The sequence below is a fragment of the Nilaparvata lugens genome, chromosome 7, assembly GCF_014356525.2.
Source record: "Nilaparvata lugens isolate BPH chromosome 7, ASM1435652v1, whole genome shotgun sequence".
Classification (NCBI taxonomy): Eukaryota; Metazoa; Arthropoda; class Insecta; order Hemiptera; family Delphacidae; genus Nilaparvata; species Nilaparvata lugens.
Window position 1 is genome coordinate 22,532,899 of NC_052510.1, and position 13,864 is coordinate 22,546,762.

Consider the following 13,864-nt stretch of genomic DNA (forward strand, 5'->3'; position numbering starts at 1 on the left):
ATTAATTTCACGAGAACCAATCAGAAAAGCCTCATTGGGTCTTGTGGAATTAATCACGATTAGAATTTATCCGGCTTTTGTGCAGCCAGCACTAATAGTTTTGATTATTTTATAAACTTGAGACACATGTAACAACACCCAGCTGTAAAAATAGCATAAGCTTGAAAGTTCCATAAAAATTGGCTTGTGAATTGGTGTCAACAGTTTTTAAAACAAATTTATGTTTTTGTTTCAATATTTGCTTCGTTAAATGCCTTGCTCAAACTCAAAGTTATAATTTATGCAAATGATTAAATTAAAGGACTATGTAATCAAGAGGTTTTAACCAAAACATTGAAGAATCGCCGGCTATTTGGAATGAGGGGAGTAATTAGACAAGCATTCTGCGGGTCTGTAGGTAAGATAAAATTTATTCCTTAATGTTTTGTTAATTCTTCAAATTTATCAATACATTATTTCTTTATTTAATAAATTTAAGCCTGATGATAGCCCTTACTCTATACTACTGAGGGTGTTCTAAAAAATTTAGTTTGATTAGTTATTTTAAATCTTAGTGGGACCTACTAACTATGAGATCTCTCTACTAGCACTATAAAAGGTGCTATAAATTCAATACTAAATAAATATAATTTTAAAATTTGATAATTAATTTTATAACATTTTTTCTTCACCAGAGAGCAACGTATGAATTATTTTTAAATAAGTAGACTTGTGATGCACGTGAACACTAGCGTCAGGTGATCAATTCTAATAACGGCAAGGAAAGTTGTGTGAGTGCGCCACACCAGATTTTTAGAATATACTATTCATACGTTGGTTGCTCTTTGATGGAGAAAAAAATGCTATTATTTCAAACCATAGAGTAATATTTATTTATAAATAGAAGACTAGGCTTCAACTTTTCATTCATATCAAGAATAGGCTAAATATCACTACATCTCACCAAACACTACTTCTGAAGTCAATATTGCACAACTGAAATTATACAAAATGATAAAAATTGATAAGTGTGGTGTTAATTTTTTAGGTGGCCTATCTCTGTTTATCACGGGCTGTTGGCTAGGATGGCCCTCGGCGTTTCTGCGCAAATTGCAGCGAGGCGAGTGCGGATTCAGCCTGACCCTGTGGCAGATCGGCTGGAGTGTGGCTCTGATGGACCTCGCCAACACTGTCAGCCCAATACCAACCGGCTACCTCATGGACTACTATGGACGCAAACCGGCCTTCATGGCCACAGCTATAGTTTTCCAGCTCTCATGGTTGATGGTGATTTTTGCAGAAGGCCCAGTACTTCTGTACTTCTCCCGAATTTTTGCTGGCATCGGTAAAGGGATGGGATTCACTATACTGCCTATGTACATAGGTGAGTCAATTGACAATAAATTGTGTACTGTTTAAAATTAAATCTCTATTAATCGTTTCACATCTATATTTATGACGTAATTACGACTTATTTCTGATTAAGATTCGGGAATGAATAACTAAAGGGCTGATAGAAGTTAGGACTGTTACACATTATGGTTATGTTTGTGTCGTTTATGAATAATTATTCTTCTAAATTTCATTTCTTTTGGTTCACAAACTATAAATCGCTTCACATGTCTACAAAAACAAAATTACTGAAAAAAGGAGATGTTATTTCATTACACCAAAGGGGATAAGATTAGTGTATTTCTATTATGTTTGTCTACACCTGTTGGTTTTAACTCCAAGATAAATTTCCCTGATGGAAATCACAAATAAAACTATATTGAGATTCTGATTAACATGTAATCAGTTTCTATTTAATATTGGTTTGCTATCCTTATCTGTCATTAGAAAAGGCAGATACATCTATCCTTTTCCAACTCCGCGCCGGCGCCGTTGTCAAATTGTTCGTGGAGTATTAAGAAATATGATGAACTATCAGAATAGAAATTTCATTTCAATTATACAAATGTATAATCAAATAATGGGAGAAATATGTTCTTGGCGAATAAAATAAAATAATTATTAACAAGAAACAATGATCATCAATATCAAATCATATTGAACGGGGTAACTTGAATCACATCTATCTACTATAGCCGGTGGAAAAAGAAAACTGCCAACAATCTCTTCATTTTTCACTGACTCACTAGCTTTATACAGTGAATCTCACTATAGTTAATGAAAGCATAACCTATTTGGACTTGAATGAATTAGTAAAGGGCTCAGCCTGTTGCACATGGATCTATGAATATAAGTTTGTGTCATTGATGAATAAATAAATGATTAGTTATTCTTCTGCATTTAATTTCCTTCGACATCCACAGTTTAAATTAATACATGATATTCTTGAAATGAAGAATTTTTAAGTTATCAGTGATAATTTAGTGAAGTATTCTAATTTAATTTGGTTTTCAACTTTTCTAAATTCTCAATTCCTATTTTATAAATATTTGTGACTCAAAATTGGACAAAAATCATGAAGTGTGAACATAACCTATTTTTGGACAATTTCTATCTAAATTTGGGAAAGGAACAGTTTTGGGCTTTAAGCCTGTTGTTCCTTTCCCAATCATTCATAGTTGACAATGATATTGTATGTACTAATGTATAAATAAATGAACAAATACGGTTGAATTTTCTGAATTTGGGAGATACTTCTGATAAATGATACTTTTCTTGAATGTAACCCGGAATTAGATTGAATAGGAATTTTGGTTTTTTCCACAGCCGAAGTAGCTGAGAAGCAAATCCGCGGGGCGCTGAGCACATTATTCACCCTACTGCTGTTCGGAGGCACTCTGTTCGAATTCATACTGGGTCCGTCTGTTTCCTACATGACACTCAACATCGCTTCCACAGTTTTCCCGCTCGTTTTCTTCATTCTGTGCTTCTTCTTGCCCGAGTCGCCCTACTACCTGCTCTCGGTCGGCAAGAAGGAGCAGGCCTGGAAGAGTTTCTGCTTCATTCGAAAACGGAATAAGGACGAACCGGTGGCAGGGAGCGATCCCGTTAAAGAGGAAATGGATGCGGCCGAGGCGCTTGTCAAAAAGGTTCATCAGATTTATTTATACATTTTATGATACAAAAATCATATATCTGTCCAATTATTCTAGCTTTCAATCATCTAAACGAATTTATTCCAATCTATAACAAAGATTAACTCCCAAACGTGGAATGAACAAGAAGCTTGTTACAGTTGGGGATTCATACCGTACTCTAAATTTCTTAAAGTGATGTAGCTTCCGAATCGTATTCACTACCTTATAATTATGTGGGCCTAATACCTAATCGGAAGTTACATCAGATATATCGGAGGTCATTCGTTCATCCATTGAACTTCTTCAGTCTGTCTCTGATGTTACTTGGAATCTTGCAAGACCATCATTAGCTTTGGATATAAGATGAGTGGAGTGTAGGTTGAGTAGATTCTACATCATTATCAGCGTTTTACATCTAATGATGTTATCTATTGAATAATAATTTATAAACCAAAGAGAAGATGAATATTTGATTTGAATAAAAAATGGTGACCTCCTATGTGCAGTTTCTTACACCAAACTAAGAGTCAATAATATATTTACCCTAACAATACTGTAGTACGTTTATGATTGTAAATTTCACGATTCAATTCTTTACTAGGTGCTTCAGTTGAAACAAAAACGAAAGAATCATCAACTTTGGGTGTAAAATGATATTGTGATGAAAACACGAATGAAATCACGATAAGTGAGGTCGATAACCTTTGTTTTGATACAAACTACATTTGACCTCATTATAGTTTATCGGATTTTTTAATGACCGCCATTATTTTAGCATAAGGATTTACATTACTTTTTGTGTAGTTGAGAAGTTGATATTGTGGTAATTATTCATATTGAATGAAAAAGACTAAGAAATTGTCAAAAAACCACTGATTTATTGATAATTAGAAAGACCGGTTTCGGTTATTACACCATTGTACATTTTATCATTAAACATTTTATCAGTGATTGACAATGGTGTAATAACTGAAACCGGTCTTTCTAATTATCAATAAATCAGTGGTTTTTTGACAATTTCTTAGTCTTTTTCATTCAATATTTACATTACTGTATATTATTCAAATTCAGATAATTCAAATCAACACATTCAACTATTACTGCATCTGTTTACTGTATAAGGATAATATGTTGGGGGATTTAAATGATGTATTGTTCACGAAACATTATTCTGAATCCATTCTGAACTTTGCAGGAAATGGAAAGCAAAACCGACTGGATGGAACTGCTCCGTACCAAGGGTAATCGTCGCTCGTCTCTAGCAGTTTTCACGCTAGCCGCTCTCCAGCGTCTGGGAGGAATCAGCTCGCTCCTCGCCTACAGTTCAACAACCCTCCCTGAAGAGGGAGGTGGCTTCATAGGGGGACCTGAGCAGTGCGTCATCTACTTTGGCATTTTTCTGACAGTCGGCAACTTCCTCAGTATGTCTCTGCTGGACATCTTGGGCCGCAAACCGTTGCTTCTGGTGTCCAACGTCATAATGGCTTTTGTCCTGTATGCGAGCGGCATCTACTACATACTGGAAGCCACCGAAGATTTCGACGAGAGACCTTTGAAATGGATTCCCTATGTATCGATTCTCGTGTTTGCCATCTGCTACAGCTTGGGAATAGGTCAGTTAATTTTTGAATATTTTTTTAGAAAACAATCTAATTTTTTCAAAAAAGATATGGGCGATCCCTCGAAAGTTTTATCACAAACTAGAACAATATTGTTATATTATCTTTTGCAATTTTGTTCTAATAGCTGTAGGTCCACATTAACTGTTCTGTAAGTCCAGTGTACGGAGTGCCCAATAAAATGTGTCACTAATTACTCAAAAGCTAATAACTAACCATAGCAAGGACCACCAGAAGTTGGAAGTTGCTGATTTCAATGGATTGAAGAAAATACCTGTTTCAATTCTTCCGTAATTTGTGATATATCATAGTATCTCGTAAATGCTGTAAATTCCATATCGCTGTTCTTTGTAATTCATATAGCCTTTTCTCTCCAGAGTTTACTCAGATTAAATTACTCAATTACTTCGACAATTACTGACTTACTCAATTCCTCTATTATATGAATAAATTCAAGTACATATAAGTACAAATAATAATACAATAATATAAAAGTACTGTATTATTGTTTTTTATGTAGCTTTTGTGAACTTTAGATAGCTATACATAGATATGATGCAGGTATGTCTATGCAGGTATCATTTTTCCTCAAATATTACCCGTAATTATTTATAATAGACATATTTATTCTAGCAGCAATGCTACTTTCTTATTAATGAACTATAAATATGTAGCTACACTTAGCATCAACTTGCTAATGCAATAAGTAAGTTCCCATATTGTTTTTCGTTTTCTTTGTTTGTAATGTTTTTTTGGGAAATAAAGTTCAAAATCTGTAAATCTGTAATAAAAAAACCATTGCATCTTGTAAGGTTTATTCAATGAAAAAATTATCATTGAATTATCTGCTTTTTTTTTATCTGTTTCTGTTTTCTTGTTTGACGGACGCATTTCGTGGCACTGAGCCACATCCTCAGCGTACAAGGAGTAGCTAGATACACCTAGAGTACAGCTAGAGGTACGCTGAGAATGTGGCTCAGTGCCACGAGACGCGTCCGTCAAACAAGAAAACCGTGAGTACTGTGTTGTAAAAGTGCAAGATTAATATTAATTATTTACAAGATATGAATTATCTAGTTTAATTAATTTGTTTCTTTATTTTGTCAGGTGTGGTTCCCAACACACTTCTTGGCGAATATTTTCCCGCCAACGTGAAAGGCAAAGCAGCCGCAGCAGCCACCATTTTCTTCGCCTTGGCCTCATTTTCCAGCAACAAAGTCTATCCACTGATTTCGGGAAAATTCGGCTACCAGGCCATGTTCCTCTTCTTCGGCACCATCAACGCTATCACCGTCCTCGTATCGATACTAATCGTCTACGAAACTAAAAACAAGACGTTCGCCGAAATCCAGGAAATGCTCAACTCTTAGTATTAATATTTCCTTGTACTTTTTTGTTCAACTTATACTCATAAGCTGTTCAATTGCTTCAAAAAGTACGGTACTCTACTTGGAAAATTAATGTCTAATCTCAATATGGACAGAAAAACAGAATATTTTTCTGAGTACTGAGCCACAATGAGGAGATAATATGGACCTTTTTGCGGAGGATATCTATTTGTAACTCAGTATATAAAATTCAAGACTGTTGAGCGTAAGGAATAGAAATTAACAGTTAAATACAGATTTGAAAATTGAAAAATTCAATTACTACGAATATCATACTAAGGATCCCCATCCACCTAGTAATATTGCAATCAATGACAACTCGACGTTGAAAATAAAATTTTAAATGAAGTCTAACAAAAATGCAAAGCAATCTTCTCCCAACACAACATTCTGAGCTGCAATAAGAATCTCTATTCCAAGTCTCAGAATTGAAAATAAGTTTGTAGAGATTCAATAAAACTCTTCACCTACATTATTTGTTTCATTTCTCTCATACTACAATGCGCATTATAAATGATGGATCAATTTTCAAAACTTGTAATTTATCCAAGTGAAAATTCAAAATGGTCAATCTGTATATCAATGTGAAGAGAAAGTTCCAATGTTTTTTTCTTAATACCTTTGGAACCTATGCAGGAGAAAGATAAATATTCAATGTTTTTTCTTCGATACCTTTGGCACCAATTGAACTAGGTCATCCAGCATTTAGAATAACACTGTATATCATTTTAAATAAATGGATGGTCTGTTTGGGAATGATCTAATTTTATAATTAAATATTGAACATGAAACTAGATTAAATGAACTGGAGTCCCTCCAGCGAGCAGATAAATGAACTAAATGTAGTAAACAACAACAATGGTGATCATTTCAATTTGGAGGAATCTGGTAATAAAACAGCAGCGCTGGAATGTGTGAACATTTGAAAACATGATTGTCCAGTTTTGAAAGGTGTTGAGAGTTGAAGAGAAATTAGTGAAAATAATATGAAATCGTATTCGGTATTCGGTTTGCTAGAATATAGAGAAAATTCAATCTATCATGATTATCTGTCAAGTAGGATCCTGATCGTGTGCCATAGAAGCTGTTTGTGCAAGCGGACAAATACTTCAAATATTTATTGGAGAGGATTATGTGATTTGATACAAGCATACAAACACTGATGGAATTCTGTTCCTAACCCACTGCCAAGCTAGAGGCTTCACTGCACAGCCTATAAACACCATTCATCATAGCCGAACGACGACCATACATAATAATGTTTCCCCGTCATAGAATGACAACACTTCTCATTTCGCATCACATCATATCGCCTGTAGGCTTTTCTGCCATGAAACTAAATATTATATGGGGAATTTATTTACACTGAATATCAAATCTCACCACCAGAAAATCTGAAGTATTTTTTGGGGAATTTATCAAGACTAAATATATGTTTTTACCATAGGAAAAACCTCAGGGAACCTTGAAAAAAAAGAAGTAGGAACTCAAAATCATCACTCGCAGTTTTTTAAGTTTCACAAACAAATGAGCAGACATTTTGTTACTGTTTGGATTAAGTTTTCTACATTGGAAACTGAATGATGAAAATTTGCAGAAAAGTATACAGAACGTAATAATGCATACTCTTGTAATAAAATCACTTCGCTTATATGGGCTACTTGATTCAAATAAAGACACTATAAAAACTTTTAGTACCCTTTTATTGAAAACTTCAAATTATTTCAACGACTGGTTTCGACCATATTTCATTTTCAAGTTCACTTTCTACTTGAAAAAGACCTATGGTCGAAACTAGTTGTTAAAATATTTTAAAGTTTTTAATAAAAGGGTACTAACAGTTTTTATAATGTTCTTGTAATAAAGTATGTTAACTGTGGTACACAGTATGTAGTGAGCTGATATTCTATATACCAGTGCTTCTATTGTGTATTATAATTTATAAACCATGGTGTTACTTTCTAAATGAACATCTATGAAAATCAAGCTCATCAACTGTAATGAGCTTATCCAATCCACCGGCGGAGAGGAAAATAGATCTACACTCTGAATATAGCTTTAGCTTAAAATATAAGCAGGTCTAATTAGTACTATACTTTGTGTTTCATGAGAATAGAGGATTATTGATATTGTGACAACACATTTCGTAAGCGGGCTGGCATAGCTCGAATTGATGGATAGCGAGCGACGAATACTATCGATAAGATAAGGTGCCAGCCAGCTATCATTAGTTTTATGCAGCTTTAATATAATAAAGATTTCACTTCAATTCTGTAATATTATAAGTGAATGTTTTTGTGAAATTATATTTTTAATAATTATTGTATCCTCTCTCGGAAAGGTGTTCTCTAAATTTCCCCTCTTGCTCCATGTTTGATTTTGTTTCGTGGAGATTCTTGTTAGATATATGTTATATCTCTCACTCAATTGAAGGTGCTTACCCCTCACCAACTATCACTTTGGGAAAGGGTTCTTTTCTTTATTGGCTACGTCATCATCCCAGTGACTTGTAACGGAGCTCGGCCGGTTTCGCACTTTACACACTTCTCTAGACTCTTCTCCGGACTCTCGTTGTATGGTGAAGTGTGCGGACGGAAATTTGTTCAGTAGTGCAAAAATTGAATAAACGCGAATTAGTTCGAGCGTGCTGATAAACTGGAAGACAAAACTGATCCTGATGCTCTACCGACAGCAACATATCCAGGGGCGAAAATAATAAAAGCCGGTGAGTCCGGTCCTTTATATCAAAATTAGACACAAAAGGAACCTTAGGTGGAGTCAGTTTCCACAATATATACAAAATAATATAAAACAGAACTTACGGTGAGGTACGAGTGACAGAGAAGAATCTTACCTGCAAAAAAAACCAAAAAGATTAAAAAACGAAAGTAATTCAATGAAATTATATTTAATATTGTTGCGGGTTTCTACACTAAATAAACACTTGAGGCGATTTATACTGATTAGATTTATTTTTTACAACACTATAACACACGGAGGTGAACTAGAACAACTATAAACTGATAACTACCTAATAAATTACATGGAATTAATCACAAGCTTACGTTCACTAGTATAAGAACTGTTCGAGAATAACTGTCACTAAGAAATAATAACTGTTTGAACAACTACAAAAGTCTATTGTCACATTATCACTGGTCTGTCTCGATTATTAACACTTATCACTAGTCTGTCACGATGTAGAAGAAGCGAACAATCCACTGTAGTTTCTTAACTGACAGACCAACTGCAACACACACCATTTATATACAGTAGGCTCTATAGAACAATCGAGAAGGATCTGGAGGTGTCGAACACGCCCAACCAATCACAGTGATTCGAAGGTTCTGGAACGCTCTTGTCATTGGTCGACGTCTCCCTGCAGCAAGATGAACTCACGGGAATGATCTAGAATTCTAGAATGATCAAGAAGCCCCCCTGCCTCCTCTGTGTTGTTTACTAGAGACCCCTCGCCTCCTGCCATCCTTCTAAAGGCCTCATCAATAACAATATATTCAATAGATACAAAACTGAGAAACATAAGAATTCAATATTTGGTATATGTATGTTACAGGACATTGATCCAGAAGGATTACTAGAGAAAGCGTCACAAACTAGAATCTTCAAATAAGTATTTTTGTGAGAAATGCTGACTGTTCAAAGTCAATCTTACTTATTATATTCAGTACTATTGTGATCTTACAATCTTATCTTATTATTGTGATTGAAGTGAATTTTGCCAATTGAATGACACGTCTAGTGATAATGTGTTGCTTATGTTATGCAATATGATTATTTGAGATGAAAACAGATAAAAGAACTACTCAGCCTGTCCGGGAATATAAACTGGTGTTTATTTAGCTTCAGGGTGATTTCCTGACACTGAAGAAAATCGGCCATGGTTAGGGAAAATTAAAATGTGAAGAAATGAGAATATAGCCATAGTCAGGGATTCGCCAATCAACGACCATTTAGCAATCAACAGTACAACAGTACACATTAAAGAACAAGAAAGCTGTAATAAGCTTATAGCATAGAGACAAATAGCGATAAATGACCGAGAATTCAATACGCAAAGATTACCATTGCATTAAGGCCTATCTTTGAATAATGCTAACTTGCTAAAACCTCAAAGATAATTCGATTACACTACAATACATAAACATTGAGACAGAACTAAACTGTGGTCCTCCTTTCAGTAATACAACCTGCTCGAGATAATTACAACTCACTAGAATACCCAAACATTAGCACAGAAGCATTGCAGTCCAACATCAACTGTGCCTTTAATCCTCAAAGCATCTTCATCGCCTTCCAAGAGGCATCTAGTTGAGAATTCACACAGGTTCTAATGGATGAGAACCAGGTTAACACGGCACTTGAACAAGGATGCTGGGGGACGCATCAAAAGCTGGCATGTGGCAGCACACATGTGAGAGATTGCAAGAAGGGAAGCGTTTGAATATACCTATATAATTATATACTATGTATATTATAACTATATGTCCTGGCAGGAAAGAGCAAGAGCATGTGAGAAAGAGAGACAGAAATAGATAGAAACAGGATGGTTGGAAGAGAGGAGAATGAATAGAGATAGAATGGAGAGATGAAGGAGAGTTGAAGGGAATTAGTAAGAGGATGCTCATGAGTTACCGAGAGAGAGAGAGAGAGAGAGAGAGAGAGAGGAGAGAGAGAGAGAGAGAGAGAGAAACAGGGTGGTTGGTAGAGAAGAGAATGAATAGAGATAGAATGGAGAAGTGAAGGAGGGCTGATGAGAATCAGTGAGAGATGTCAGTAATTATTCGCAAGGGTTTCGTATGGCAATGTGTGTGCGATCCTTGGAGAAACGTCTTAGATGCTTTATCAACTATGCATCCGAAGCCTCCTTGAGTACGTAACCTCTCTATCAGTGACGTACCTAACGCTAAACATCTCAAATTGAATCACCATGCATACCATCACACTGATATCCATTCTAAGCATGCAAATTCATTATCTCAGATTCAGTTTGCCACAATTTGGAACGAGCGTCACCTATAGTGACTCAGCAACACAGGGTGAAATCGCTGGATAAGAAATTATTGACACAATTTATATGCTAGTATTAACTTATCACGAAATTAAAAGATCTGCCTCAATATTAAAAAATAATACTACCTCTTGTACAAAACGAACAGTTTATTCACGAAATGTCGTCCTAGAATTCTATTGGTGGATGCTCATGTTAACATCAGCTGCGTACAGACTCATGCGCCACAAACACGCGCATTTCGCTTCTCATAAGCTGATGCTATACTTAAATACCGACATAATAAGCTGAACATTAGCTGATGAAAAGCAAAATGCACCTGTTCGTGGCACTTAAGTCTGTACGCAGCTGGACTGTCAGTTTCAACCAATCACGTGCGAGTATACTTTGGTACACTTCAGCTGCTTGGTAAAAGCCTTTTATTGGCTGATGGCGAAGCCTTGCTATAAAGACTTCATTTTGTACATTCATGTGTTATAATCATAGGAGAGTTCGTTAGACAATGTGTGGAATCTAGCTTCAGAATTATCTCCACGTTTATTCTACATTGGAATAAAATATTAGGTATAATGAATAATTATACACCTGGGCCTACAATATTTGATAAACATTTGAGCTACGTGCCCACATCCAAAAAATTCGAATCTTCACTTATTATTGATAAAAGACATCCTAAAAATGGAGAAGACAAATAATTAATTGCTATGAATGAAATATTTTTAATGTCAACTTCAATATTTTCTCTTCAAAAAATCCGACATTAGATAACCTATGCTTAGGCTTAAAAATCATACATCATTTCATTATATTAGATCATTGATATTACATCATTTATTTGTACCGTTTTGTATTTTAAGCTATATTACAGTAAACTCCAATAATAAAATACTACTACCCGACTTATTATTTAGTCAAATACGAATTACAAAGCGAGCAGCATCATCTCATTCAGATGGGATGATTTGATCCCATTCAGATGCAGATGATTTCATGAAATCTCATATTTATGAATAATTTACATTATTAAATTCTAGTCTTTCTCATGAATTATTCGCAACATTACATTTGAAGAACAACGACTCAATAATTTACAAGCACTTCTAGAACATGGAGAAGATATCTAAAATCACACCAAAGGAAACGATTTCTGTAAATGCTCTAGAATTATTCGTAATTCCCCTAGCAGTTCGAACTTCTACAACTGATGAAAAATGCACATAAAATGTATTGAATTAGACATTTCCATACTGAGATTTGTAACGAAACTTTGTCCCTGGAGAGACATGCTGTTCACAACGGAAGAAAATGCAAATAGAACCGGTCCAACTCGTGCGATCACCGAGAGCAGAGACGTCATGGCAGAGTAGAAAAAACACTCGTTTTTCCGGGAGTGAGAAGAGACCGACCGACTTGTTGAGCTTCATCTCTCGCCCGACAGATCAAAGTTGTTGCACCCCACCCCTCCCCCCACAATGACATTCCACCCTACTTCTGTCATACCAAAAAAAACGGAGCACTTTGAAAAGTTCTTGCGCCAAGGACTGAAAGTTTTTCGCCTGACAAAAGGAATGTTCCGGATTTTTGTTCAACGAACCAGGAAACTTTGCAACAGAATTCCAGAACGTTTCCAGTCACTTTCTAAAAGCGGCGAAAAACTGCTGACAAAGTGCACAAAATCAGCGAGTTAATTAACGGGTGATTGAGACTTTTGCCAAACCGTCGTGATTCTGGCAAGTTTTTGGCTTCCAAGCAACTTTTAGTAGTGAAGAAATAAACACACTGATAGAATCAGAGACAAATAAATATGACAGATAATAGAGACAAATAATAGACAAATCAAACAATGTCTTTACTTGTCTATTTTCGTTAGGGCTACTTTACAATATAAACAAAAATAGAAATCTAAGTACCCTTTCAAATTGTTTAGTCTCATCATGTTTCGGCTATATGATGCCATTATCAAGTACAGTATATTATCATTATATAATGGCATGATCATATAGCCGAAACATGTTGTGACTAAACAATTTGAAAGGGTACTTGGATTTATATTTTGATTTACAATATCTTTACTCTATGATGGAACCAAGGATAAAAATCAGTGTTCAGGGTTCCATGTAGATGTAGTTAATATGATTTATAGGCCCGGTTTCTATCACCTATAGGAGACTATAGGAATAAGTGTCCTAGAAATCGGGAGAAATAGTCTTCATAATATTTAGGGCCGGTTTCCAAGCTCGTGATTCAGCCAAGTTCTAGACTCTATACAGCTGGAGTCAGAAAGAAAACTGGCTTTCCGAAACGGGGCGTAGTCACAGTTTTTACTTTCCTTGCCCTATTACCATAGGTAAGGAAAGTATTGCTTTCCGAAAAAAATTAAGGTACCCCAATTTCCAAATTTCGATACGTTTCAAGGTCCACTGAGTCCAAAAAAGTGGTTTTTGGGTATTGGTCTATATATATATATATATATATATATATATATATATATATATATATATATATATATATATATATGTGTGTGTGTGTGTGTGGTGTGTGTGTGTGTGTGTGTATGAGTGTATGTGCGTCTGTGTACAAGATATCTCATCTCCCAATTAACGGAATGACTTGAAATTTGGAACGTAAGGTCCTTACAATATAAGGATCCGACACGAACAATTTCGATCAAATGCAATTCAAAATGGCGGCTAAAATGGCGAAAATGTTGTCAAAAACAGGGTTTTCGCGATTTTCTCGAAAACGGCTCCAACGATTTTGATCAAATTTATACCTAAAATAGTCATTGATAAGCTCTATCAACTGCCACAAGTCCCATAT

At 35.3% G+C, this 13,864-nt stretch overlaps 2 protein-coding genes across 2 annotated transcripts in view; one reads left to right on the top strand and one right to left on the bottom strand.

Moving 5' to 3' along the window:
- LOC111057041 (dystrophin, isoforms A/C/F/G/H) overlaps positions 1-13,864 on the bottom strand; it is a 608,133-nt gene that overhangs the window by 485,701 nt on the left and 108,568 nt on the right. The window lies entirely within an intron of this gene.
- On the top strand, positions 42-6,487 carry LOC111057045 (facilitated trehalose transporter Tret1). The gene is made up of 5 exons (XM_022344468.2): positions 42-397; positions 1,028-1,363; positions 2,698-3,020; positions 4,204-4,621; positions 5,735-6,487. The coding sequence occupies exons 1-5, from the start codon at positions 358-360 to the stop codon at positions 5,995-5,997; spliced, it is 1,380 nt and encodes a 459-aa protein (XP_022200160.2). The 5' UTR covers positions 42-357; the 3' UTR covers positions 5,998-6,487.